This window comes from Neodiprion lecontei, chromosome 6 (genome assembly GCF_021901455.1).
Source record: "Neodiprion lecontei isolate iyNeoLeco1 chromosome 6, iyNeoLeco1.1, whole genome shotgun sequence".
Classification (NCBI taxonomy): Eukaryota; Metazoa; Arthropoda; class Insecta; order Hymenoptera; family Diprionidae; genus Neodiprion; species Neodiprion lecontei.
The window spans coordinates 28,079,491-28,107,481 of record NC_060265.1 but is presented as its reverse complement, the minus strand read 5'-3'; the positions used below and the strand labels follow the sequence as shown (position 1 = coordinate 28,107,481).

General features: G+C 36.8%; 6 protein-coding genes across 30 annotated transcripts in view; 3 read left to right on the top strand and 3 right to left on the bottom strand.

Moving 5' to 3' along the window:
- LOC107227207 (potassium voltage-gated channel protein eag) overlaps nt 1-2,821 on the bottom strand; it is a 39,293-nt gene extending 36,472 nt beyond the window's left edge. For 7 of the 13 annotated variants that reach the window (XM_046743124.1, XM_046743134.1, XM_046743132.1 and 4 more), the window contains exons 1-2: nt 2,345-2,804; nt 71-1,173 (exon numbers count right to left, since the gene is read on the bottom strand). In XM_046743124.1, coding sequence (XP_046599080.1) covers nt 71-149 — 79 coding nt within the window. In that variant the 5' untranslated portion in view covers nt 150-1,173; nt 2,345-2,804. Of the gene's footprint in view, nt 1-70; nt 1,174-1,818; nt 2,249-2,344 lie in introns of those variants that run through there. The other 6 variants (XM_046743127.1, XM_046743125.1, XM_046743126.1 and 3 more) reach the window with 6 other exon arrangements.
- LOC107227203 (signal transducer and activator of transcription 5B) lies at nt 1,932-27,246 on the bottom strand. 11 transcript variants are annotated; one of them, XM_046743146.1, is made up of 12 exons: nt 25,418-25,730; nt 24,027-24,183; nt 23,725-23,881; nt 22,910-23,259; nt 22,622-22,774; nt 22,263-22,524; nt 21,973-22,179; nt 21,192-21,864; nt 20,943-21,098; nt 20,636-20,861; nt 18,638-18,785; nt 1,932-1,943 (listed from the first exon to the last, which is right to left on the bottom strand). In XM_046743146.1, exons 2-11 carry the CDS (start codon nt 24,152-24,154, stop codon nt 18,653-18,655), a joined length of 2,445 nt encoding a protein of 814 aa, XP_046599102.1. In that variant the 5' UTR covers nt 24,155-24,183; nt 25,418-25,730; the 3' UTR covers nt 1,932-1,943; nt 18,638-18,652. The 11 variants fall into 11 exon arrangements, with proteins under 11 accessions (XP_046599102.1, XP_015523762.1, XP_046599100.1 ...); XM_015668276.2 differs by lacking the exon at nt 1,932-1,943 and adding an exon at nt 14,549-15,281 and having other exon boundaries at nt 18,634-18,785; XM_046743144.1 differs by lacking the exon at nt 1,932-1,943 and adding an exon at nt 14,549-15,281.
- LOC107227217 (mitochondrial import inner membrane translocase subunit Tim16) lies at nt 3,988-4,785 on the top strand. 2 transcript variants are annotated; one of them, XM_046743168.1, is made up of 2 exons: nt 3,988-4,193; nt 4,256-4,785. In XM_046743168.1, the coding sequence occupies exon 2, from the start codon at nt 4,314-4,316 to the stop codon at nt 4,701-4,703; it is 390 nt and encodes a 129-aa protein (XP_046599124.1). In that variant the 5' UTR covers nt 3,988-4,193; nt 4,256-4,313; the 3' UTR covers nt 4,704-4,785. The 2 variants fall into 2 exon arrangements, with proteins under 2 accessions (XP_046599124.1, XP_015523790.1); XM_015668304.2 differs by having other exon boundaries at nt 3,994-4,225; nt 4,297-4,785.
- Nucleotides 5,043-8,323, bottom strand: LOC107227216 (exonuclease 3'-5' domain-containing protein 2). Its single transcript, XM_015668303.2, has 7 exons — nt 7,216-8,323; nt 6,961-7,102; nt 6,585-6,884; nt 6,354-6,478; nt 5,866-6,248; nt 5,400-5,770; nt 5,043-5,330 (listed from the first exon to the last, which is right to left on the bottom strand). The coding sequence occupies exons 1-7, from the start codon at nt 7,449-7,451 to the stop codon at nt 5,103-5,105; spliced, it is 1,785 nt and encodes a 594-aa protein (XP_015523789.1). The 5' UTR covers nt 7,452-8,323; the 3' UTR covers nt 5,043-5,102.
- Nucleotides 8,343-13,759, top strand: LOC107227222 (phosphatidylinositol 4-kinase type 2-alpha). Of its 2 annotated transcripts, none has more exons than XM_046743158.1 (6): nt 8,343-8,945; nt 9,175-9,293; nt 9,770-10,262; nt 10,375-10,637; nt 10,733-10,869; nt 11,126-13,759. In XM_046743158.1, exons 1-6 carry the CDS (start codon nt 8,657-8,659, stop codon nt 11,220-11,222), a joined length of 1,398 nt encoding a protein of 465 aa, XP_046599114.1. In that variant the 5' UTR covers nt 8,343-8,656; the 3' UTR covers nt 11,223-13,759. The 2 variants fall into 2 exon arrangements, with proteins under 2 accessions (XP_046599114.1, XP_015523795.1); XM_015668309.2 differs by having other exon boundaries at nt 8,346-8,945; nt 10,730-10,869.
- On the top strand, nt 12,805-16,898 carry LOC107227198 (stabilizer of axonemal microtubules 2). The gene is made up of 6 exons (XM_046744082.1): nt 12,805-12,885; nt 13,868-14,145; nt 14,225-14,601; nt 14,676-14,944; nt 15,056-15,327; nt 16,569-16,898. The coding sequence occupies exons 1-6, from the start codon at nt 12,805-12,807 to the stop codon at nt 16,807-16,809; spliced, it is 1,518 nt and encodes a 505-aa protein (XP_046600038.1). The 3' UTR covers nt 16,810-16,898.
- Nucleotides 27,247-27,991: the final 745 nt, after the last annotated feature.

The window sequence follows — 27,991 nt, the reverse complement described above, 5'->3', positions numbered from 1 at the left end:
TTAGCGTTTGATTATTTATAAAAATAGGAAAAATCGTTCGAAACATAATAGAGTGAGTTTCTTTACTTACGTTGGCTGCTGCTCCTTCGAATGATGTTTTCTAAAAATGTATTTTGCGGGGCTACGAGGCCCCTACGACCCCCTGGCATCCTTCGACCCTTGAATCTTCAGTTGTTGACGCGGTTTAAGATCTTAGCAATCACGGAGCTAATAAATCTTAAACCATTTTCTCATTTGTATAACTTTTCAAACGTGTGTATATAATATGTATGTACATATATATACATACATACACACCTATATATTTATTTTAAGCGCGATAAACTGCATTTAGCGCAAGCTCCATGTTTCTTTTTAAACATACACGTATGGGGTATAGTATTGTTGTTATTATTATTGTTGTTTTCGTTGCCGTTTTTGTTTTTGTTTTCGTTTTTGTTGTTGTTGTTGTTGTTGTTACTATGATTGTTTTATAAATACGTCGCGGATAGTTGTTTGTCACCTACATTTCTTTCTGGTGTATATCATTGTTCGCATCGTTCTATTTCAATTAGCGACTATACATATATATTATGTGTATGTATATATATATTGCAATATTATTTATATTACAATATACGCGAAATTAACGTTCAAACGCGTTCGTCGCCCTGCAACTGACGTTCTGTCACCTGTACTTCTTTCTCGTATACATGATCGTCGTTTATATTCTCCCACGGGGACGATCCGACGTCTATAACTGCATACAATGAATTCTCGTCTTTGTCTATCCTCGTTAACCACAGTCCTTCCACAGATTCGCGACATTTTGCTGTGTTTTCTCTGTTGCTCTCCACATCCTCGGCGTCATCGTCGTCGTTACAAGTTCCCAACATTTTATACCTGCACTCACTACATTTCCTCACTTTTTTCCGATTCTTGTATCGTCTGTTATTGTCGCCGATGGCCGAAGGTTAGTTACGCATAGACACGTTTAAACACCCGCTGTCATACGCGAGCGGCCCTTAATCACCGAGTATCGTATCGATTCCTATTGAGAGTCCGTCACCATTCATCCTCAATTTTTCCGATATTATTTTCCTTCTCTTCTTCCATTTTCATCCTACCAATCCCTGCGTCGGCTGAAATGTCTCTACAGCTTCGGATTCTTCGCCAAGAATATCCGCCGAGCTCCTAATCAAAGAAACAACAGTATGTAATGAATTTTCATTGTCAATTATTCGGCCTGTAATCGTGAAATTATATCGTGACAAATTACACACTGTTTCCAAAGTGTTTAAACGTCGCGATAAAGGTACGTTATTATGTTCATTAGGATTGAGAGTCTATAACGAGGTAGCTCCAAAGGTTCAAGTAAATTCGAAGAAAATTCTTCGGAGCTCGTTGTTCAGCATTCCGAACAGCTTCGAAAATTGCAGGAAAGATCTATACCCGGATAAATATAGGTATATACGCGAGAGACTCGGCGATGGTAAGAATGGTGTCACCGACAAGCGTAAGGGTCCGGCTCTATTCGCGATTATCCTGGAACAATGCGCATGTAATTACTGAAACGATTCACCGGGACCCCTTTGATGCCGGGGATATCTCGAGGTAAAGAAGGAAGCAGAGAAAAGTTAAATAAAAAAAAAAAAAAAGAAAAAAAAAGAAAAAGAAACATCGAAAAGACAGCCGCGGAAGTTTTTCCAATATTTTGACGCGCGGCGTAAAATCTACATCGAATTTTCCCTGAAGTGGTAACAGCCAGGTTGGGTCAGACTCGGCGAGGATGGCAACCCGCTTGCCGTTTACGTATAATACGTAGATTCAACTGCCTACCTTGTCGAGTAAAATTCAGGCGGTAACTGCTGGGCATTTTTATACCGAACTATTGCATATATATATGTATGCCTGAGCATTTGTCAAGTGAGCGATAACTCTTAACTTCGGGCATCTAATAAAATCTCCCATTTTACGTCGTCGATGAGATTGAAAGGAGAAAAAAAAATAGGAACGGAGAGAAAAGAAGAATTATCATTTTTGGCTTGTTACAATCTATCGCGACTCCGCAGTGATTTGCATCGCGAGTTAAATCCGATACGAATATAAAAAGATGTTGAGTTGTTAGGTTTGTACTGCGGATGAATTTTTCCCCCGGAGTGAACGATATACGCGTTATTATTGACATTCGACGACTATACACATTTGTATTGGAGGAACGGTTATGACCGAACAATAATTAGACGTAAAATCGTTCAAAGCTGCAGAAATATTACAGCGAATCGTAGAACCGTCGTTTCATTATTGAGATGAATCGAATTATTCCGAATTTTCGTCGCATACTTGGTGATAAAATTTTACGCACCCCCTTCTGATATTTATTCGTAAACAATATTCATCATCGTTTCGTACAAATCGTCGTGTCTCGGATCTCACGTCGATCGTCCGTACGTAGAATACCGTAAGAATTCAAATTCTCGGCTACTTCGTAGAGTAGAATTTAAAACAGCATACATCCACATATACGGACACTCTGACGCCGCCTCACTTTTTTTCATTGATAATTCAATTACCAGTCTAACTAAAATTCATCGTTGACAATATTAGCCGATCGTGGTTTTACCAATGTTCGGATAAAAATACGTGCAGGGCAATGCAATCGTCATATCGTAAAAAGGAAATCAATCCAAGTTTAGCGCACGTATGTTAATACTTATTCAACAATATTTAAGGTCGCACAATCTGCTCTTATATCCCTCCTGCGTTCGAAAGTTCAACCCTTTTTCGTTACCGAGTAGCGACTGGTTCGTACGGCCTCTAGTTACGGTACTGAAGGACATGCGGACCGACGGACGGACGGACGGTCGGTCGGTCGGTCGATCGAAGTAAAACCGAGGGCGCCACCTCGCCGCCAACCCCATTTACACACGACCCATACGACACGACCTATACGCGCGGCATATCGACATTATCGTTCGCAATACGCGGTGGTTCAAGGAGACGGAATGATTTCAACGCGCGCTTGTCGGAGATGGTATCTGGAGTTAACTTCAAGCCGATGGAATTACAAGGCGAGGGGGAACAACGTCGTGAATAACACCGTTTGACCGTTACTTTTAGAGAAATGCTAATTCGTGACGCGGCGCGGTCTTTCTCGACTTGCGCGTTGTGAAAATTTGACAACGGAGACGCGCAGTGACGTCAACGGTATATGAAAATTTAAATCCACGCCAAGGGGATTTGCCATGTAGAGTAGTAAAAGGAAAACACCCTTGCATAAAACGAGGAGAAATAAAAGAATAAGCCGCGCAATCTCTATTTCGGTATAACGTTGAGTAAAGCGAACGAACGAAATGTTTCCATCGCCTCTCGGAATTATGCATATCAACTGAAAGTACGAAAAGTACATTTCAGAATTTAATAACCGCTATGTCTTGGAATGGAATACTGGAAAATTAGATTCCGTAGCAGTGGCCGGTGATAAAGGAAAGTAATTTACCGGACATTGTAATTTTAGTTGCGTTTTTCTTTCCATCTTATTTCTCACCACGCCAATACGAACTATTATTTTTTATGACTCTTTGTTAGGAACGGTAAAAAATAAGTAGAGGATATTTATCGATTCATAGTTTAATTATGGAATGAGGATAAGACAACGAGATATGTGGAGAGAAAAAGAGGTTTGCGTAGCTGGAACAGTTCATCGATTCTCACGCTTCGAATTCCACAAACGTTCCACTTCTCACTATTTAGATCTTAACACCGTCTATCGATATAGTTGTTGCTTTCATTCACCGCAAAATTGTTAAACAAATATGTATTTTCATAGGACACAGTACCGTTTATATTTCTGTGCCAAATGTCTAATAAGATAACCTGGCGTATATCTGCTTCTCGGCCATATCGTTATAATAATACGTATAACGAAATGTGGCTATACGACGATACTTAGATATAATTAACGACGGACGACGATTTCAGTTAATTGAATTCAAAGTGTTTACCCGCCGCAGATAATCGAATCCGAAACCCTCGATTACAGGGTAATTGGAATCGACACGATGCGATCGATGAAACCTGTACGCGAAGCTCGAATCATCGGACTCGTTTTCGGTTCACTCAGCGGCCAGCATTCAAATTCACGCCATGGCGAAGTGTGCCAAAAGTGAGGTTAGGTCGCCAATGGTGTCGTAACGAACGAGTCACTTCACCAGGTACAACTCGATACAACAGTGACATTTAGAAGGTTAGGATTTACTTCAAAACCTACTTACAGGTTACGCGAAGTGACAATTTATACCTGTGACTCCTCTGCAGGAGACAAATCCGAGGCGATGGCTAAATACCTGGCGCAGATAATCGTCCTGGGAACACAGGTCGTGGGTCGAGCATTTGCGCGTGCTCTTCGTCAGGAAATATCGGCTAGCCAAGAGGCAGCTAAGAGAGCTGGCGGCGGTGCTCAAGGTAGAGAAAGAGCTGCCGCGAACGCCAGGACTGGTCTAACTTTGGATGAGGCGCTGCGCATCATGAACATGGAGAGTCTCAAGGACAAGGAAGCGTTGGAACGTAATTACAAATATTTAATGGAGGCTAACGACAAGTCGAAAGGTGGATCGTTCTATCTTCAGTCAAAAGTCTTCAGAGCCAAGGAACGCATAGACGAAGAATTGAAGAATCAGGAACCACCTGGCCCTGACCCTCATAAAAAGAGCAAAGAAACTTAGCCCATTTAGCATCTAGTCTTTCAAATCTATCGCTGTTATGCCTGTATATATTAATTAATAATAAACGGTAATAGATATGTGACATCTATGTTGTCGCGTTCTTTTTTTAGATATCATGAATATATCGCTTAGAGTTGGCTTAACAAGGAATTTGCGTTACAGAAATATAGATGCACTTGCAAAGACCAAATAACTGATGCAATATGTGGGACTAACTTTCACATCATATCATGAGACATCAGAGTTATTTTACTCACTAGTCAGCTGTTGCTGATTGCAAGTTATAAAGAATGTAACGTGAATAAATGATGTGCAGGAAAAAAAAATAAAAACATGTAGTAACCGCAGGGAATATTATATTCTAAAAATAATCGGTTATTTACGTAGGAAATGTCACGTTTACGCATGGCAGCTGATCTTTTGGTCGTTTTCAAGTATCCCGGCCAATTTCGCATCTTGTGGTTCTATCCTGCGTTGCTGTAGACGGATTAGTAGACGCTCCTGATTGTGGCAGACTGACCACAATTCGGGCATATACTTTGGCTCCATTGCTGATAAAAAGTGCTCTCTCCAAAGCTGTTCCAACTCGACAAGACCGCCAGGTTGACTTTCAAAATGCTCTACAACCTGTATAAATTTCGTGTCATTTAGATAGGTGCAAATGGTTAAAGGGATGTTGAAACTATTGGTAGATACCTTCAACCCGTGTGGCGTACGACCCGTTTGCACAGATACTGAGGGCTGCGTTGCTTTTATTTGCTGATCAAGCTCATCCAGTAACTGCGGCGTTATTTCCTTATGTCCAGTTAGTTCAGAAACGTGTGATTCCAATATCAGACGTCTCTGATTGGGAAGACTAGACTCTTTCCGAAGAGCTCGTACAGCAGAACGGAGTCTTCTCCAATGGCTTTGGTAGGCATCATCTACACTTATGGATGGTCCAGATAACGGGGCGTCGCACATTTCAGCTAATCGCTTTCGCATACGAATATCTTGCATGTTACTAATTTGATGACAAGTCGGGCAAAGCAGTAATACGTCGTGAGACTGATGTTCCTTCATGACCACTGAAAGTTATTTATTCGATTGATTACTTAAAATTGTTGAAATTTGTTTTCAGCCAACACCAATCACATATTTACTGTCGATTATTTATGCTCACCAGGAAAGTATTTTCGATATTCTCTAGGTACGACGTTTTTTCTTATGAATTTATCCGTCGCTCCACAAACAACGCAACGGTTTATCTTGACCTGCGTATAATATCGTCCAACTTCGCCCTGGGCTCTTCCGGACGGTTCGAATTTTAATCTTACAGTGTAGGGTTCCTCCTGCACCACAGTTCCCAGTCCCTTCTCAACGTACCATGTCGCTTTTTTGTGATCACAAGTACACAACGTATCACCGTCTGGTGCTTGCAAATAACAATTATGATACAGTGGTTTGTTTCTCGTCACTACGGTCGATTTGTTCTTGATTTTCAAGTTGGTGTTATTAATTTCCTGATTATTTTTTTGAATTAAGTTGTTTGGGTTAGCCCTGAACCTAGAGCAGAAAAATTTCTTTTCAATTACCTGAATTTGGTATAGCATGAAAAATGTGTAGTGCTAGTTGTATTGTAAGAGGTAAAGAATAAGAACAGAAACAGACCTCATATCTAGCTCTCCCTGCGGTAGATTAAGCAGTTTGTCCTCATTGGACTGATCCCAAATATTCTTTAGATTTATAACAAAGTTACCCCATAAAGACCGTTGTTGTTGGGCTCTGTTCAGCATCTGCACATCGTTAAATTAAATGTGAAACAAGGTTGGAAACTGTTAAAATATTTGAATCATGATAGTAATTGCAAATAAGACAGTGAAATTTTTTTTTATTTCTCACTTGGTGATAAATTAGGACTGCGGCAAATGCATCGGACGCGGCATAATTAATTTGTTCCTTAGTGAGAGAATCAGCGTTCCAGTTGCTGCGTCTCACTGCTGCATTTTTGTCCATTTCTATGCCCAAATACTCCTTGCAGAGTGCGGCTAATCCTGTTGCATTGGCAATGCCTAGTCTTCTGGCATGTTCTCTAAGATCCAGAGTTCCGTACACATGACAGCCGAAATCTCTGGTCAACTTCCTTCCATCGTCGAAGGGTGCCACTCCAACCTTGAGTACGCGCTTGTTCGATAACAATTCCTGTACATTGATAATAGGGGATTTTTATGAAAGCTAATATTACATAAATAAGATGAGATGCGATTAGAATCGGCACCTTAAGCTTGCCGGGAACATAGCCGATTTTGTCGAGGCGGAAAAGGACACACAGTCCGTTGGAAGTAGCCAATTGCAACAAGGAAACACGTTCATCATTGACCCATTCGCAATCAAATCCCAACACTCCGTCTGATAATTCACTGTAAAAAATAAATACACACATGATAAGTCCAGCGGACAAGTAGAGGGAGGAGATTATAATGACATGTTGAATAAATAAAATGAATGGGATAAATACAGAGTGTGTACTTACTGACGAATACGCTGCAAGGCGTAATCGCATTTCTCAGGGGATTTTACCAAAATCACTTTATCTGACTCGACGTAAAAGTTTCTATCTTCGATACTTAAATTTTTATTAAAAAGGAATACGTTCTGGCAGAACTGCCTCAAGCTTCGCAGCACGTTGTTACGGTACTTAGAAGCAACGAGAGCCAATCCTACTGTCATACACACGAAAAATATGTTATCCTTGCGAAATTGAAACATTTTTCAACGCGTGATGTTAAATTGAGTGTAAGTATAATAATGAATAAATCTATATATAGATGTATATGTACAATTCAGTAATAATAAATATTTGTATAATAAATTACTAAAATTAAATTCAATAAGAGAGGTTCAAGCTACCCCGTGGTAGTAAACAACAGGCACAAATGCCCAGAGAAGAATGATGTTCGACTCGCTTAACCCAATGCTAGTTGATAAGCGTCCTACATTCACTCACGCATTCAGTCACAGGGACGTTGTTATTATTCTGAATTCTAAGAATTGTACTCAACCTCCGACCTGTTTACTACCAGTTACCATTCTCTGAATCCTGACCAAATAATCGGATATAAAATCTCATGAAAAAAATGATAATATTTTCGGGATTACGTCTCCCCGCGGGATTAAGCTCAGGAGTAAAATTCTTACGTACATACATCTGTCTTTGCTGAGGTAGGCCGCGTCAGTGATTATTATCGTTGGATATCAACGTATGTATAAACGTAATTATGGGGTACAGCAGGATCGGCATCCCTGTCCTAACCAAACCTAACCGTAATTCAATTGTGACGACAGGTGACAGGTTGACAAACGCGACAGGTCTATTAGTTCTTTTTTTTTCCGCTCGGCGATAGCTAAAATTATCCCACAATGCATTGTAGCAATATGGAGGGCGCACTTCAAGAAATTTAAATCGCATAAAATAGTTGTTATATTAATTCTCGCAGCATTTCTGTCTCTTTATATGATAAACTCACTATCTGAAAATTTCAATATCGTCAGAGTATATAAAGAAAAATTCAATCAGATTCTAGAGCGACGATGAATAGTCAGTAAATATACAGTGTATTTATCCTTAGCGATAGCAATATGGTCGCGTTGAGTCAGCTGTTCCGTCTGCTACAATGACGGAACATTATTTTCGTTAATTGTGAGGCCTGCACATCTTTTTACCGACACGCGTTGTATGGATGATTTTTGTAAATAAAGTATACCCAAATAATAAAAATTTATCGCATTTCAATATTTGCCGATTTACGTCTCGCGGATAACCAAATGTGACAAGTAGTGGAAAAATACGCGTTCAATCTCGTGTGTCACTGACAGGTGGTATAGAGGAATGTCAAATAGGTAGATTTTCATTGGTTAACTATTCGTAGTCGGTAGTTCGAAACTGTTGATCAATCACATAGAAGTGGGCTGTGATGAGCGACTCCGAACAGCGGCAGCTGCACGTGCCTTACCGAGAATACCAAAGCAAGAACAACAATAATTCTAACCTCGTCGAGACTGACGCTTTGGTCGATCTCTCTCTCACCCTCGATTCGAATCAGCAGACTTTTGTCGTTCCTCCAGAACTTGTACCGGACGTTGAATTCATACCAGGACTGAGCAACGATCAAACTCCAATCATTGATTCCCCAGGCATCGATCGGGAGAGCCAGCCTCTCCTCGGTCGTCTGGAGCTCGATGTCACCTTCAACCGTTTTCCAGGTTCATTATATTATTTTCAGAATATATTTTCCTTGCTTATTCATTGTTCTCTGCTCACGATTTATTTGAACATAGTTGAATATATATAAAGCCATAATTTATAAGTTATGTAATTTCTTAATAGTGTCGCAATTTTTATATGAGATTACAACTATTGACCTAAAAGATTATTAATCTCGGAACTCTGGATAGTTAATAATTATACTTTAAAGTCATATTTTTATTTCAGATGATCCACAGTTTTCAGAACTTGTTTGGCAAGCCGAGTGTGCTATAGACCATGGAATTTTTCCAGATAGAATTTACCAGGGCTCGAGTGGTAGTTATTTTGTTAAAAATCCAGCTAATGTGAGTAAAATATACCCTTGAGTTATGATTTATACATTGCCACATGAAATCTCAATTACAAATGTAAATATTGCCAAACCAGCAATTTTTTAAACCATCATCAAACACACTCATTCGAAACTATATTATTTAAAAATATAACTTTTAAAACCAAAAGCATCGGCGATTTATAAATCTCATTTAAGAGACAAAACTGATCGGCTAACTAAGTCGCAAAAGTTCAACGTACACAATGAATAACAAATAAGAATTCAAACCAATCAATTTACCGCATGTTTCTGCACCATCCACCAATTAATCGACAACAGCTGTTATGCTAAGTTGAAGTCATCAACAAAGATATATTATTTGCTGTGACTTCTGACTTCTGATTTGATACCTATGTTAATTGTTTGTAAAACAGTTTGAGATTGAGAATAAACTATTGAAGTGTCTATAAACAGTTGGATTCATGCATAATCTACACATATTTGCAGAAAATAATTGGAGTGTTCAAACCAAAAGATGAGGAGCCCTATGGAAGATTGAATCCCAAGTGGACAAAATGGATGCACAAATTGTGTTGTCCTTGCTGCTTTGGACGAAGCTGCTTAATCCCTAATCAAGGGTACCTTAGTGAAGCAGGAGCCAGTCTTGTCGACAGAAAATTGGGTCTAGGTGTTGTACCTAATACCAGAGTTGTCAAGCTGGTCAGCGAAACATTCTATTACCCTCGTATAGACCGGCAAAAGGCGCGAATGAAACGTGCAATAATGGAAGCTATGCCAATAGTTGGTTCACATTTCAATCGCATTGGCTTACCCCCTAAAATCGGATCCTTTCAATGCTTTGTAGACAGTTATAAAGATGCAGATTACTGGCTACGCAGGTGGGAAAACGAACCGTTGCCTCCCCGTCTTGCACGTCAGTTTCAACTCCAATTTGAACGACTGGTAGTTTTGGATTATATCATTCGCAACACCGACCGAGGTATGAATTGATAGAATAGTGTACGATCAAAATAAATTCCATATGTGTTCTTATATTTGAAAACATGCTGCAAATTATGCACTAATTTTATTATTGTCCTAAATTTTTTTAGGAAATGATAATTGGCTTATTCGATATGACGCTGGTGGAAAAACTGAAGCAGAGCCCGGTGAAGTTAAGATAGCGGCTATAGATAATGGATTGGCATTTCCATTTAAGCATCCTGACTCTTGGAGGGCATATCCTTACCATTGGGCATGGCTTAGTCAAGCGAAAGAACCTTTTAGTGAGGCTACACGAGAATTAGTCCTCCCTCAACTATCTGACCACAACTTTGTCCAAGATCTCTGCGATGATCTGCATCAATTATTCAAAGTAAGTTGCTTCTCCATTTCTGATATAATTTATAAAATGCTACAGATTAGTTTCGTTTAATTTAGTGTAATGGAAAATAATGTTTACAATAGCAGGACAAGGGATTTGATAAACATCACTTCGATAAGCAAATGAGTGTGATGCGAGGTCAGATTCTCAATTTGCAACAGGCGCTTAAAGATTCCAAAAGCCCTGTACAACTTGTGCAAATGCCAGCTGTCATTGTTGAAAAGTATGTATATTTTAAATTATTTTTATAATTTAACATAGTCACCAACTACAGCTTTCTGTGTTGTTGTTTTCAAAGTATTTACTCACAAACTCATGTCCTTGTGGTTTGAAAAGTTATATCTCATGGTCGTAAACTGATACCATATGTTGCCTCTCTGAAATGTGATATTAGGTATTTTTATGGCTTCAATTAATATATTTTCAAGTATTAATGGCTAGTAAACATCACGCCCTCAACTTACCTCGGTATGTTACAGAGCTAAAGGCGGTAATGGTGGGCCGAAGCTGTTTTCCTTTTCCGACAATTTTACACAACGCTTCCAGAACAAGAGCCCTTTCTTCTCCTGGTGCTGAGTTATCAGGTTACTATGTTGAAATTGATCTTACATGGAAGACAAGACTTGTCTAGGAAATATGGACTACAAGCTCTACCCCTTTCCCATGAATTGTTTAATTAAACATTGGTTTAATCATTATCTTTACATTAATATTAATATTACTGATTATGTCTATTAGTCGAGAATCCACCGCTGATCATGAGACATTTTCTTTTAAATGGGGTATAAATATTGTTCATATTATGATATTGTAGACAGTAAATATATCGCGTTCAAATCATCCCTGGTTGTATTGTATGACATTGGACAGCTTACATATAGATGTAACCAAAAATTTGTGCATATTTCCAACTCAATTAGGCATATCTCATAATTTTTAAACGAATAATTTAAGATTACTTACTTACTGAGGTTGTCCGCTTACTTCTGGACATTTATGAGTCTATACATATTGTGGGATTGGTGTTGTTTTACATTCATTCATATTCGATTAACGACGTACAAAATGAAGATTACTTTATCCCATAAAATAATTTCTTGTTATAAAGTCAAGCATTGACGTTAGGAGACCGGGTAAATGATTAGATTGAGAGTAGAATTATATTTTTGTATCAAAATATGATTATTTTTGGCATGATTATTTATTCTCTTCAGAAATTCAGATTTTGTGCTCAAATTGCAGTGCTAAGGTAGAACTCTGATATTACATTGGTGATTAGACAATCATCAATAATCATTTAAATATACATTTTTGCATTCATTCTTCTCTGTTGGATAAAAATAAAAAATTAATAGCCAGGAACATCTATATCAGGTTTAAGTTCATTCAGTGACATGAAATTTTTACCAGTGAAGTACTGCAACAAGTTTTTCAAAATATCCCTATTGTTGGCAGAGAACCAAAATAAGATTAAGCTTGTTACAAGAGAACAAGTGAGTGGAACATGAAGTCTTTATGTGTATACTTTCTGTTTTATCATACAAATTTAAGCAACGTTACAAACCAAATAAAAATCAAACTTCAACCTCAAACGTAGTCAGAATAAACTATAACATAAATTGGCCGTAATATCGGTTATCGAATTAGTTGGTTCAACTCTAATAACGAATTTCTGACACAGTACATAAGTTGTATGAGAAAAAGTATTCAAGCATATGAATACAGTACGATCCCTTAGTTTATTACAAATGATGTAATTAATCTAATTTTAAAAAGAAATTTGATGAATTATTTTAGTTCGAATTAATAGTGTATAGACGAATCACTGATTTATTGCTATATAGACTTTTGTAGATTACACGATAGATTAAACTGAATTTGTTTTAAATTGATGAATTTCCTGTGCATTCCTCGGAAATTAGCCTCAAAACAAATTACATGATTCCATTTAATTTGATATTAGCATGCTTTTATTTTGGCAGAGGCTGAAACTTCACTGCAAACAGCTTCGTCAAAGCTTCAATGTCGGATGATCGAGTTTTAAATACTTTAAAATTTTTATATTATACTTTGTAATTGATTTTTATAACAATTATATCCCATTTGGTATATATTTTTTAACAAATTTGTTTCAATTCTAAGGGAGTCTTAGAACACAATGGAGGTAGTAGAGCTCTGCCCCAATAAAAGGGCGTATCGAGCCCTAGTTAGACCAACCACTTGCCCGTGCAATATTAAAGTAAGAACAAGACTATACAAATTAAATAAAAATTTATTACGTCACTCATGGATACCTACAGTTGTTCACATACATGCTAGGGCATACTTCCGAGTTATTAGTAATATTCTGAAATTTTCTCAGAAGCGAATCATTGTAATTGAGAATTATATAGCACTATTATTTGTGCCATCTCATGTTCTACTCAAGTGAAATGTTTTCTTTAGTTTAATAATTGTAACTAATTGCAAGGATTAGAAATTCAACTAATTGTGGGTATGAACTTATGCCTCGAGATCAGATAGGGATTATGAATTATCTATAAACTTATGGTTGTTCTCAATGTATACATAGGTTGCTGAATGAAATTGAAATAATCATTGTTGTCGCTCTCTGTTCAGAATTAATTCAATTGCAAAAATGATCAGAATACGTTTGTGATTCGTTAATTATCGTGAGGTCAAATCTCATCTAAAAAAAGATAATATCCAGTTCTTATGTTTCATTTATGACTCTGTGCAACTAAAATCAAAGATCAATAACCGAGATTGCACTTGAACATGTGTAGATCAATCAGAAGTAAATTGCTGAACATTTTTTATATGTATAGCGTGAAGAAAATATCAGATTCTTAGAATTATTGAATTGTTATGTAACATTTGTAAAAAAGATGACTAAAAGTGTCGAAGTTACTATTCTAATGTAAGAAAAATTACACACCATGGGGGCTAGAAAGTATTCTAACTCTGTGTAAAAATCGTAATAGACAAGACTGTATCTAAAATTATCAGCGGATTTTATGCAATTCCTCAATTTTCGTGTATCTATACAAACACTGAAAGGTGGGGTACAACTGTATATAAATCCGATGAAATAAATTCTCCTATTCAAACTACACGCATAAGTTCTAAACTAATCAATGTTTACCAAACATTGTATTTTTAGTACTGATCCACCACAAGAATAATAATGATAATGCTAATACGCTATATTCGCAATTTAGTCTTTGAAACGGTACGTGCAACCAGCCAGAGAGAAATCTTATGCTCCAGAAAAAGTTTATTGCCCTCCTACGAAACCTATCGATGCAAGCACAACATATCATTTATCATACCTAAACGTTGATAAAGCAGCAACGCGACATGCGAAAACTCAATCTTTCAAACCAGTGCACTCTCTTGACAGAGCTATGGGAAAAATATCTGATGAAACAACGAATCGTCTAAGTTTTCGAGCTAACTGGGGTGTTACTAGAGCAAAGGCCTTTACCCCTTCCCGCAGGTAGAAATAATATATTAGATAACTAAAATTTCTCCAGGAATTTACTTTGGCTGTATGATACTAAATATTTGATTTCTAGAACCCAAAGCGGTCAAGGTCCGATGCAATGTGTAACAACTGCACGTCATGATTATGTACCAAAATATGTACCAAGAATGGATTTATTTGTGCCGTGCAATAACATTCGCACGAGTAGCGGCGTTTTGGAGGACAAAACTACTGCCGCGTTGTCATATATGAATCCAGGCCCTGTAGAACCTGTGATTAGTTATAAACCTGAAGGGCGATACTGCCCTCCAGAGAAGAGTATAGAAAAATACACAACACAAAAACTTAGCTATCAACCATTTCGAGTTCAAAGAAAAGAAATTTATCCATGGAAACTGAAACAAGCATACAAGTATAAGTTTTTAGATTATTTTTATTTTATAGTGGAAAAAATATTATACTATTATAAATACCAATCACTATTGTAGCCATTCGAAGTTATGAAGTAATGAATATATTGTACATATCTGTAATGTATTAAGAAATATTTTGTAAAAGACCACCAGATGCATCAATGGAGGGTGCAACAACCTACTCAAAGAGTTATCTACAAAATGCAAACTTGGCTCGGGAACAACCGTTTAAACCTGCAAATGAATGCATTATATTTCCTGGTGGTGCTCAATTTGCAAGGAAAACAATCTATGGGGAAAGCTTTTTACCCTGCGATATCGAAAGACCAGCACCGATTCGCCCTTGCAGTAATATTGCTAGGTCCGATCAAAAAATGTCTGGTGATACTACTAATAAGGTACCAAGGATGTTAAATAGACTATTTTCGGAAAAAAAGCCAATGCAAATAATTGCTTGATCTCGCAGATTCAAAACTTAAAGTTTACTGTGTAATTTTGCTATCTTCCAGTTGAGCTACCAACCAGTATCAGTGGAAAAAAGAGGCCTCATAATTCCGAGCCGCAGAAATATGATGGGCGACGGGCCTATGCAATGCCTTACAACCAATAGACACGACTTTGTACCAAAACTTGTTCCACGACCTGATCTGGTTATTCCTTGCAATAATATTCGATCATCCGATCAACCGCTCGAAGGTAGGACTACAGCAACTCTTTCATACATGGATCCTGGACCTGTAGAACCAGTGACAAGTTATAAACCATTATCACAATATTGCAAGTAAGTTGAAAATATAACTGAATTGGTTTTCTGATACGCTTTTGATAATTTTATTTAATCATGCATGTCAGATTTTATGGGTTTCAAAATGAATGAAGTGCGTTCTAAAGATAAATACTTGATTTAATTTTTGAAATCAGGCTAATTAACGTTAGTATACAGTGTAGAAATAGTGATATTAGTACCAGTACCGCTAACTCATAGTTAAGGAGTTTCCACGGTGAAAATAAATTCCATAGCAATTCAAAGAATTCAAGGCTTTTCCAGGCTAGTAGACACTCTGTAACTAGTGCTGATTTCATGAGAGATATTGAGGATGCCATAACGGATTGAAAATTTGATTACAAATTTTGGAGGTTTCGATAGAAGTATTTGTGAGATAGGTAGTGATAGGGAGTTAATAATAACTAAAAGATAAAGTTTGGTTTAGCAAGAGTTTTAAATTTTCTGCTTATCTCCAACACTTGTAAATTTTCATAACATTATCGTGTGTAAATTAGTTTCTTAGATATTAAAAAATGTTACAAAATTATTACTTAGGCTAGACGATATTTTAACTTTCATGTATATCTAACTTTATTTCATATTCAGTGTAACATCGAATATTATAACATTGGATATTTCCTGGACGCATACAATTATGTTAATAAATTATGTATATCAATCTGCATAATTAAATGTATACAGTTCTTCAACACATCAAGGCTGACAAAGAGCAATGATTATTTTAATTAATGTTAAGGCGACTATATACCAATTTTGTTAATGCTCATACAAATAAAGCAGAACCTAATGTGAATGTAAAAAACATATTTGAACAGTCCGAATACTTAATTCTCATAAGGCCACAAAATTCTTGCAACTTGGTGTTGAAGGTGTCGATTTATCAAGTTAAAACCAGTTTTCGTTGAACAGACTGACTGTGTAATTAAATTTGCTTGAAGTTTTATAATCGTAAAAAAGAAAAAAGTACAAACTACACTTGTCTACAGCAGTGACTGCAAAATGCATGCTATAAACTAAATGATAAAATACTAACATTGTCAATTTACAAAGATTAATACGTAATTATTGAACCTGAGTGAACCACTCACAAATCATTATTTCTTTCTCGATACTGAAATGCATCGACAAGGGATTGACTTTCACCTTGCTTCCTAAAGTTGGAATCAATTGTACTAGATAGAAATACCCAATATGTAAGGAATTACTCAATTTAATTTACATCCTTCCATTGTCAGACCTGCGGCAAAGATAGATGGAGAAACTATTAACAAACTATCCTATCAGCCATGGATTCCAGGACCTAAAATGGAATTGCCTTGGGCTCAAAAGACACAATACAAACCGCCCACAGCTAAGATGTGCGATGATACTGTGTATCACCAGAGTTACCCTGCTCCAGGTTACTATATCGAAGACAGTATTTCGGCCGAGTGTCCCTGTCCACCAGAATCACAAGAAAATTGTGACCTTGATTAGTTAGCACGTTCAAAATAATAATAATAATAATAACATTAATCCCGACAAATATAAAAAAAAACTTAAAAATCTTAATAAACTTGTGTAAGCATCTTGAAAAAATTCTAATAAAACTGGAAAACTTTTCGTACAGTTTGTTTTTCTGATTATTTTAATTATAGATTATTTTTTCAATTATATATGGCAATTCTGTATTATTATTTGACCATGTCACATCTCAGCTGTTTGCTGGATAAACTAAATTTTCTTATAGGGTGTCTCTTACTTGCATAAAAGTAGGGTACGTTTGACAAATGTAAAATCTCGCTGGTTTTTGATTCAACTTTAAAAGCTCATCTTTAGCTTTATAATTGAGTTAAACTTGTGAAGACTGATAAGAGAAAATTTTATCAGTAAATAAATCTATATGGATGTTATAATGTATAAAACTCGCAATAAAAATTAGTAACTAATGTGTGTTAAAATACATACAAATGACTCTTTCAATCAGAATCCTAATGCAAGACACCCTACACCTTCGTCCACATAATTCAAGTTCTTTGTCTTACATATTGCATTCATTTAAAAGTTAAACTGAGACTTTTTAGCATTGTGCATGGTGGTAGCAGTGATATATATTACTTAAAGATTACTGCAAGGTAATATGTTGAGGCTACATACAAAGCAGTAATCTTGAAATTAGTCTAGTTAACATTTGACTAGCCTTGAGTAAAACGAAGGAAATCCAGACTTTCAATTGCCACGTGTATAAAATTTGTTCATAGCGTGATACGTTAATAATTTATTAGCACGTGCGTGTGTATGTATGCGCAAATCTTACAATATATTTTGTTCAAACTATCGATTAATATCCATCTAATACAGAAGGTAAAATTTTCAATAATAAAATAAACTCTAAATCTTGGATAAAAAGATCAATAGATAGTGTTAACTTCAGGCTTCTTGCAAAGCAGCCCACATATATTAAGGACAACGTGTCATCCCTGGTCTGCAATAAAACCTAAAAGAGGCTTACAGTTTCGTTGATTCATTACAGACATAACAATTATTAATTCATTATTACTACATATAATATAGAGGCTCGAACAAACAGCATAAGTCCAATATTTTCGTTGACTTTTTTTTATAAAACAGAATGCATTTATCTTAGGCATTTTGTCTAATATATATATATATATATATATATATATATATATATATATATTAGTTTTCTTGGTTGTAATTGACTTCGAATATTTTTTTTACTTAACAAACTTCAATATCGACTGTTAAAATTCATTTTAAAAATCTCTGTACATTCAACAATCTTACTTAAATGACAATGTATATCACTTCAATAACAGTGGTAAAAAATTATTGTACCGTTGAATTCACAAAGATAGAACAGCATTATCACTTGCAGAATTGCATTTACCCTGTATTATTCGGTACCAGGTTCAATCTTAACTTGCATCGTTGTTTTTGATGAATTTTTATTTTTTTTTGTTTTATGTCTGACTTGTGAAACATGATTAAAACTGTAATCATCTAATTTAATCTCCTAAAAAGTGAATCTATTATTACTTTTGAGGTATACAAGTGCTGCACAACAAACTAGTAAATTTGTCAGTATACTTTGTATGTCGTCTTTGTATTATTAATATAATACAGTTAAACGATCTGAACAGCATGTCGCTTTGTTTGGACTTATACTTCTCATCTTCTATACCCCTCTTAATAACGAGGAGCGGATCACATCCGCCATATAGAATTAGTAGAATCTTATAAACAGAAAATTTCAAAATGGCGATTCAATTGATTATTGATAAAAATTGATGGGCATACCTACTGGGGCTGGGTTTTCCTATTGCATGAATTCAGGGAACGTCAATGCGTTGAGCGGGTCCAAGTTCAAATCGGGCTGGTTCAAAATATCTCCGTACTCCGTATCTGCGTTGAACCTTCCTACCCCCGACTGGCCAAGGCCCGGAGCATAGCTAGTAAATATCAAACACAACCCCAATCACTGGCATTCTATAGCCAATATTTAATGTTTGCAATCTTCATTTAAATAAAAAAAATAAAAAAAATAATTGACTTCATCGTTTTATAGATTTACATAAAACGTTACGTGACCGATTAGCCCGATAGCCGGTACAACTCGGCAATACATAGGCAACCACCAAACCAGCCGACCAAACTACCATCGGTCACTTATTGTCAAAGAGTATATGTACGACTATGGCTGGACTGTTATAGAATATAGAAATGTATTTTCCGAAAATTTTGGTACATCAGTGCAAGATTCTGTAGTGTGAGCATCTTACAAATTTTCGTAACATACTTCCGTTCTTCCGGAATTTTGACACTCAATTTTGAAATCTTCATTTCCAAATTATCCATACAAAGTCCGTAACATTCAGTAATTTGTCAAATATACTCTTTGTGTTTACTACGCTCTCCATTCGGTTGCCAGTGACTCTTTTCAATGAGTAGCGATTGGAGTTGGGTTTAATAATACCATGTATCTATGCGGTTGTTTCTTGTGGTTGTACCGGCTAGCTCCGAGCCTTCGGACTTCTATTGTCCCGTTTTCATCTGAACCATATCTGACTTCGGTCAACAGTTTTTAAGACTCCCAGAATCTTAATTTTTTCTAACATGTTTCAATTCCTGATCAAATATTATTATATATCAAATGAAACTAGATTGGAAGTTTTATATATATTTATTGATGAAAGTGTCCAGCCTAATATTTGTGGAATATCATCATGGTTTCTAAGTAACGTTATTATCACACCTTTGCCCTTTGAAAGAGTAAACTGAACATTTATATGATTTATAGCTATTCAAAATGAAGAATGTGCAAATAAAGTGCTGGATACCAGTGCATAAAGTACTACAGAATTTTTGTTATACTCATATTCTATGAAAATACCTTGTTATAAATATCACAAATTGCTGCAATCAGCCTTCTTTAAACAGTGAGCAATGAATTTTTCAACGACTCAGAGTTAATTGTAAAGATTAATTAAAATACAGAGATCTTATGAAAAGGACCAGTCTCATCAATTCAATAGACCATTTTTACTCTTTTGTCGATATCCAGTACTTTTTACCATAATCTAGGCAAAAATTTGCTTCAAACTAATTGTCTAAATTAAGTATAAAAGAAACTAATGATAATTTCTGACATTGGATTAAAAAACTCTAAATAGACGTTGTATAAAAGCATATCAAAATGTACAGTCCCAAAAATATCGTTGGGCAGTATTAATATGAAATACCCTAATTTAAAATACAAAGAGAACAGGGAATACTGATACAGTAGTAACACAGATATACCTCACTACATAGGTATGCAAAGAACTTAATACAGCAAAGAGAGGAAAATTCGTGCATCACATCAATTCTATAACATCTATCATATCTACTTTGAAGTCACGAAGAAAATGGTCCACGATATTTAACATGCATTCTTCCATTCTAACGACATAAAAATCTTTTATAAGGTTTACCATCAATTTGTGTGCATGTATATAATACACATACCATTATATTTACGATTAAATTTAAAAGAGAACGTTTAAAAACAATCAAAACACATCAATTAATAGAATTTTACGATAATAAAATAGAGCCTATACTATGATAAATTCAATGAATGTCGATGAAGAAATACATAGGATAGACTATTCGTTAACAACATATCCAATTTCCCATGTAACTTTAAAAATTTGCATACCCGTGTAAATATTTTATATCTGTGCGATGAGAATTGGTTGTAAGTTGGAGGCGGGTATAATGCGAAACTTGTGCAACTGGTTATATCCAATTTGGGACTGACCTTGATGCAACAGACGGAGTGTCTCTGGTAACAGAGGGATCAGGGCTGGGTGCCTGGAACATGGGTGTTGCAGGATAGCTACCACCTTGACCACCATGACTTCCTCCAATTCCAACAACGGACGAATGCGAAGGTGTCTGACCTCCGCTTCCAGGGCCTCCCCAACCAGGAACGTGTGTCACTAATAGTGGCCTAACATAGCCATTATTTGTCGTGGGCTGACTGTCTGCAAAGAATAAAATATTCTGATTACTTTCAAGCCCAGGTGCCTAAAAATGTTGTCTGTATTTTTCAAATTGCTACTAACCATTGAATGGCGTGTAGTATTTAGAAAAGGCATGATCTTTGGACAGATCTGGATATAGATACAGGAGGTGTTGTAAGTCGGAGACACGGTCAGCCAGACACCGAATAGCAAAGTCCTTGCTGGTAAATGGTTGCAACATAAACACTTCTCTTTGATCTGCAATAAGGAATGTTCGTTAAGTTTCAGAGACGGTGATACAAAAGTAAAGTAAAAGTTGATGGCGTAATAAAAAAAAGAATCCAAATTTACCGCCAACCCAAGCAATAGTGACACCGCCAAGTTCCGAATCTGAGAACCGCATGAGAAATGTCCCGGAAGCACAAGTAGCTAACATTTCCTCCGTTTGCTTCTTTCGTACAAAACCAAGTACGTAGCCATCTATCCAAGGGCCACGTAAGTGCTCTCTTGTCAATTTCATGACCGCATAAAACCATTCCCAGAACGTAAAGTTCCTCTCAGGCAGTGGCTCCTTGCAGAACTGTCCCCAAGTAAGGAGCAGCCCCGAATAATCCTGATTTCCTGAACTGCCGCCTCTAAAAGCTTTTTCGCCTAAAAATCGAAGATTGTCCTCTGTCAAGGGACGTCCAGTAGCTGAACGAAATTTGACGTTTAATGCCTCGGCAACTTGCCCCCATGGCACTTTGTCAGGGACCGCGAATGGTACTCTTCCTGGTTCAGCAAAGGCGTTATCCCAGGTAACTGTTGCCCAAGCATGTGGTTCTTGATTCCCATGCACAATTACCACAACAGGAAGACTAAGCGTCCATACTTGGAAAACTAATTCCCCACCACCAACACTAAATTGTGATTGGAATAGAAGTGAAAACTTTTCGTCCATAACAGACTCGGTTCCTTTCTTCTCTGCACGTTTTATTTTTTTTAACTGCATGTTTCGGAAGCTCACCGAAAGTTGTCGAGTTGCCTAGCAGAGAAAAGTAAACAGTGACATTGAAGTCTTTTTATTTACACACATAATTCCATAATTAAGATTAATATTTGTTACAATTTAGAGTATTTACGGAGTCAATACCTGATGGTATTCCATGGTGCCGGTATTATTCAGAATTTCTCCACTGGCCTCGCCACTTTTGGCCATCTTATCACTCTTCAGGAGGGCATTAGCCTGTGCTTCACTAATTATGCTGACCTTCACTTGTGGAGGTGTCATATGAACGTTTAACTTACCACCGACCAAAAGACGTACGGTGCTCGTGAATCGTGTGTTGGTCTTCATCACCTAAAATTGAGAGTAGAGTCGCAATATTGGCGTAATACACTAGCATGTTAAGTCAAAACCATGTTATCATCTCTGAGATTTACCTGTGGTGGTTGTTTTTCAATAATGAAGGTACTTGTAACAAGAGAACTCAAAAGCTGGGTAATTTGCGAATTTAAGGTGGGAAGAATATCCTGCACCCCAGGATGATCCAAGGCAAGTTTTTGTTTGAGACGTTCAGCCTCTTTGATCTGTTGCCTATTGTGCCATATTAGTTCGGCAAGACTTTCGCACCATTCTTGAATAGAATCTAAATTGCTATTAAAAGTAGCTCCATTTCCTGCCAACTGCTGATCTCGTTTCCATCTGAGAATTTACAAAAACGTATATTTGTTTTAAAAGTTTATGGATGACATATCTAAAATCATTTCCAATAGCAATTAGTTTTTGCCTGATGTCTTACCTAATAAGTTCATCATCAAGAACTCTGGATTGGAGGTTATTGAGCCTGGCAATAGTATCCTTCAATTTGTCAGCTAATGTCAGTCGGAGCTGCATGAGGCCAGTTACCTTATGGTTTAACAATAGTTCTTGTTGGTCCTTCTGTCTGTAAATACTAGTCACTTATTCATTTATACGGTTCTTATACATTTTTCATGTCATACATAATACTACGTATAATACAAATTGTGTTCAGAGAAATTATTATCGCTACAGATTTACAGATATTACACGTATTCATATGAAGTACCTTCGCAACTTTTTTTCGAGCTCAACACCCTGCTGATTTTGAGGTTGTGTAGTATAATGTTGCAGGTGTGTGCTTAGTTTAGTGCAATCATGATAACTGATGGCAAAAGCTTCTTGCTCTTGTTCCATCCTACGTAAATCTTCCCCAGTTTCTTGTGTTCTACGCCGTAATGTATCGACTTGTTGAGCAATTTCTGTGATCACATCCATCCCTGCCATCAACCCCCGTCCACCAGCCATGTTCATCAATGTACCCCCAACATTTTCAACTTGTGCAACTAATTTCGTTTCTGTTCCCAAGCAATGCGTTATTATTTTGAACAAGGCGGTAGGGTTCTGACTATATCTTTGCTGTAAGTTTTCGTGAAAATATTCACATGTAACGTGGCTTTTCTCAGTACATTTAGTCAAGAAACTTAAATATTCAGATAATTGATTGAAATAGTGGAGGAAAACTGCGAAAATCGAATATTTTTTTTATAGAATTTCAGTGTAGCAAGTTCAGACTATTTATTAAATTAGCTAGAAACAATAATATAATAACAATTTGTACAACCAGCTGTGACGTGATTATTTACTATTAATAATAGCATAACAGAATCACAAGTGCTGGGTAGATGCTGAGTTTTGTGCAGAATTAATGTACAATTCAAGTATAAGATTTACAGAAAAAGGTTTAATACAGGCCATAACACATGCAGGATAATTATTGAAAGGTGCAGGTTTCATTTTTCTAAGACAATTGAAGAAAACTAATATTTTTTCAAATTAACCAGGCAAACATAAACTGTGCTGTTTGTCTAGTAGTACACTTACTCTGAACATCTTTGCTGCTTCCATTAATTTCAATTTTGTTAGAAACATATCTTCAGTGGTAAACGATGCTGCTTTAGCTTCCAATTCCTGTACCAATAGTCCGACAAGGCTAGTTATGTATTGTTCGTGTTGTGGATTATCTGGCTCGATATCAGCCCTAGGAAAAACCATTTACCAAGTTATACAATTAGATTTTAAACACAAAATATCAGCAAAGTATGTGACTTGTCAATGTTTACAACATGCAATTTTTGAGATTGTTTGATGTAGGATAATTGAGTTGTAATCACATTGAAACATACCACATTTTTTCTTCGATCCATGACGATAGAAAGTGCCGCACTTCGATTGGGAAGTGCTCGCCATAAACAGAGCGGACCTGTTGCAATGCTTCTGGCGGTAACTGTTGTGCCTTAGCCCAGAGTGACATTTTATAAACCTAAACTTGACTCCTCAGCCCTATTGTAAATAAAAACAAAAAGGAATATCAAACGTTAGATTCATTGGATCTAGAAGCCACACCACGAGAAGAATTTTATGATAGTTCAATAGGTGCGGATTAAGAATAAAGCTATACAAAGAGTTAGCTGCGTAAACATAATCAGATACGATAGAAATAAGCTAATAAAAATTGTGAACAAAATTTGAATAAATTTCAACACTGTTGTTATTCGCACGGCTATGTGTCTCTATCACAGACATGTACCTGTGCGAATAGCAACACCGAAATTTTAAAGCTGCAGAAAATATATTCTGAACAAGAAAAATTCAAAATCATTTGCAAGTTAAACATAGCATATGGTACAAGCACATAGTGAAAGCTAATTCTGTAAGGTGACAGATGGCGTCTACAATAGTTGGGTTAGGATTATAGTATATCCAACAGGTATATAATATCCATAGACGTAAAATCTCATTATCAATGACGCATTTTCCTGGTGAGACAAGCCTCGAGCTTTGGACTCGAGGAGGTTGCTTCAGGGGCGCGGTGAAAGCATAAATGTGTCTTCGCAAATACAGCGTCTGTTTCTAAGAAAGTTTCTCGCTATTACTTTCCATGAGATGAGTATACAAAGTCTACCATTTGTTGAAATACGCCGGAAAGCGGATAATGTAAATATTTTGTCGATAGAAACGATAGAAACCTTCTCGTGAATAGAATGTAAGACAGAATGTGGTTCACTCGCACATATTTCTCAGAAGTCCAAATAATAAATATTCACAGTATTTCTATCGGAAATTTCTGGTAAAAACCCGTAGAAACGTAAACAATAATAGTCAGCAATGGCAGCCATCAATCACAATGGCGTTTGGAGTTAGAAGTGGCGTTATACTGGGTGCATTCCTTTTACATCAATTTTGTATCAAAAATCGACACTAAGTGGTTTCATTAGTTGGATCTAACAGAATAGGCCAATGAAATCACTTAGTGCCGTGTTATGTTTGGAAAATTGATGTAAAAGGAAGCACTCACTACACTCACTAATAATAAAAAAATTCTTACCAACCGTAACACCGATTTTCTTTGCAAAATAGGATGATTAGGTAACAGTTGGTACGATTGGTGTACTTATCGTCTGTACCATGCGACGGTAGGCGTGGTTTGGCAGTTACGAGAAATATTCATGGAAAAAGATATCAAGATTCAGACTTAAAGGCGTAAATAAGAGGGATAAAAGACTCTGATACTTACCTCGTCTGTTGACAGGGGTTTCACAACACTTTATCCCGAATATAGAGCTAGTGAAAAAGATGAGCGAAAACTATCGGGAAATCTACAGCACTATTTCTACCACAACCCACGGATACAACCTCAGCAATCAGATTTCTTCAGTTTACGCCGGCGCCTTCGAAGTTGCAGCCGTCTATTTTCGAAACACGCCACTGCGTGGCGCTAAAGAGTGCAACTGAGCTGACTATACTGCGTAGTAATATATATAGATATATCATACAGCTCGTGCGGGTCCTACCTAGTGACGAAATGCGCACAGCACCACGTGTAGCAGAGTAATGATGCAGGTTGGGCAGCGTACTTTCCTCTTAGCTCGGTTGAAAAAGGAGTGCTGCCACCTATCATTAACTACTGCGCACGCGCGGGAAAGTCTGAGCAAAAATATAATGTCACTGATTTACAAAAGAAAATACGTGCTAAAGGGGCACTGATCTCTGGTGTACAACCTTTTTGAAAGACTGTATCGGTGCAAGGCAGAAAGCAATTCAACTCCGAGCTATGTATATCTCTCTCTCTCCTGAAAATCAGGCGTATACCTTGTCGCGCATGTGTTCGTTCCAGTTAGTATAAGTATGTATTATTATATTTCAGTGGTCAGCTACACAAAGCTATACTGCATACGAGCATCGTGAGGTTTTGTGGCAGTTCCACGCGTTATTTCGCGACGTCATAAGAATCTGAGCATACGACAGCGTCACGGCATTAATTCAGATAACGTGTAGAGGGACAAATTTCCAAGAATTTTATACCGTAGACGGATCCGCGGTAGATCACGTGAACCGAGCATGCGCATATTCTCTAGTTGCACGCACACTTCCCAATCTTATTTCCGACATTTTTCAATGTAATTCCGTCGCAACTTCTCTTGCTTGCGGCCCAGGGTTGCGGCCCGATGAGTTTACAAAGGGAGGCATGGGGAGGTGCATCGAGTAACTGGTAAAGACTTTTCGTGGTCATAGTTGAGGCAGGTAGTAATACAGGGTTCTTACGTACAGGCAAACCCTGGAAAACTCCGCGACTTTCTTACAGCAGGGACAAGTCGGGGAATTTTAAAAATAAGACTGGAATTTTGAGTCTGTCGAACAATAAACTTCTTGTACAAAGTATTATCGATCTTAAGAAAAAAGAGATAGCGCTCAAATTTTGTTTCGTCGCACGACTTCATACATGTATATTACTTAAAACCAAACCGTCTTTCGTTTTTTTTTCTTACGGAAAATCGCGGTAGGTTACTAGGTAATATTAAAGATATTAGTAAATATTAATATGCAAAAAAATGTTCAATAATCAGCGTCATATTCGTTGAAACGTTATTGAAGAAATTTAATTTTCGGGCTGAAATGCCTGGAAAACTCAGGTAATTTCACATTGCGTAAGGCTTATGAACTCTGTAATAAACCCTGTTAAGCTTGGGTCCCAACACGGTCCTGTTACCGAGGGGAAAAAATTGTCTACGAGTTTTGGCAAATTGAAGTATCATGGAATAAACAGGTATAGAATTATGACCATCCTACAGAGAAACTTTTACGGAAAATGAACGTTAAGTTTACCGTTATGGCTACTAACGGGAATGTTCAACAGCTATCCGATTTTTGAAATAATAAAGTGATTTATTGTACTTACTTTTTATAACCCTCGGTATTTTGGTTGATTTAAAAAATAAACTTCCTACTTGTTTCTTTATTCAAAGGAAAGTTAACATCAATGGTAAAATGGTCGCTCGTGTGTTCGATTCTAATTGAAAATGGAAAATTGAAAAAAAAGCTGTATGAGTTTGAAATACGCGGCACCAAGATGAGAATCCCGAGTGCTGACCATTTATTGTCAGCTGTAAATACCTACCTTAACTATATATAGTATCTCCTGACCATGCCTTGTGGAGGGGAACTAATATTCACATATACCTAAGTATACCTAAACTAAATGCAAATAGTTCATTTGTATTTGTCGACACGGCACCGAACGCGGTGGCTAAACCCACGCGTAAATCTATCTATCATACACATACACACAACGTAATTTATATGCATATGTGTACATACACAGTATACATGCATGTATCTGATTGAAATGTAATTACTTCATTCTTTAGTTCATTATGTCTGATGAATATCAATATTTTACGCGCGTAATTGAGATACGTGACATTTGTTCGTTTAAAAAAACCGGCCGGAAAATTATCCTGACTAAGCGCGACGGACTGCGCCTGTTTTATTACCACACGTCTGCATTGTTATAGTATCGCAACGCTTCCGGTTGAAAAATAGTTACGAGATAATTATTTGTATTCTGCGTATAGTGGTCCGCCAACCAAATAACGTGCAAAGAATCTAATAAGTTTCATTCATGTTGGGAATGATGACTTCGACTTTTTCTATTCATGCAAAATCTGGCAATGCGGCTTCGGTAAGTTGAATGAGTAGCTTATTATTTTAAAATAAGCATAATATTGTAATGGACGCCTTACCACGTTGTTTTCTTATGAAGAAATTTTAAGGAGGCCAAATGCTATGCACGTGTTAAAATTGTACAGGT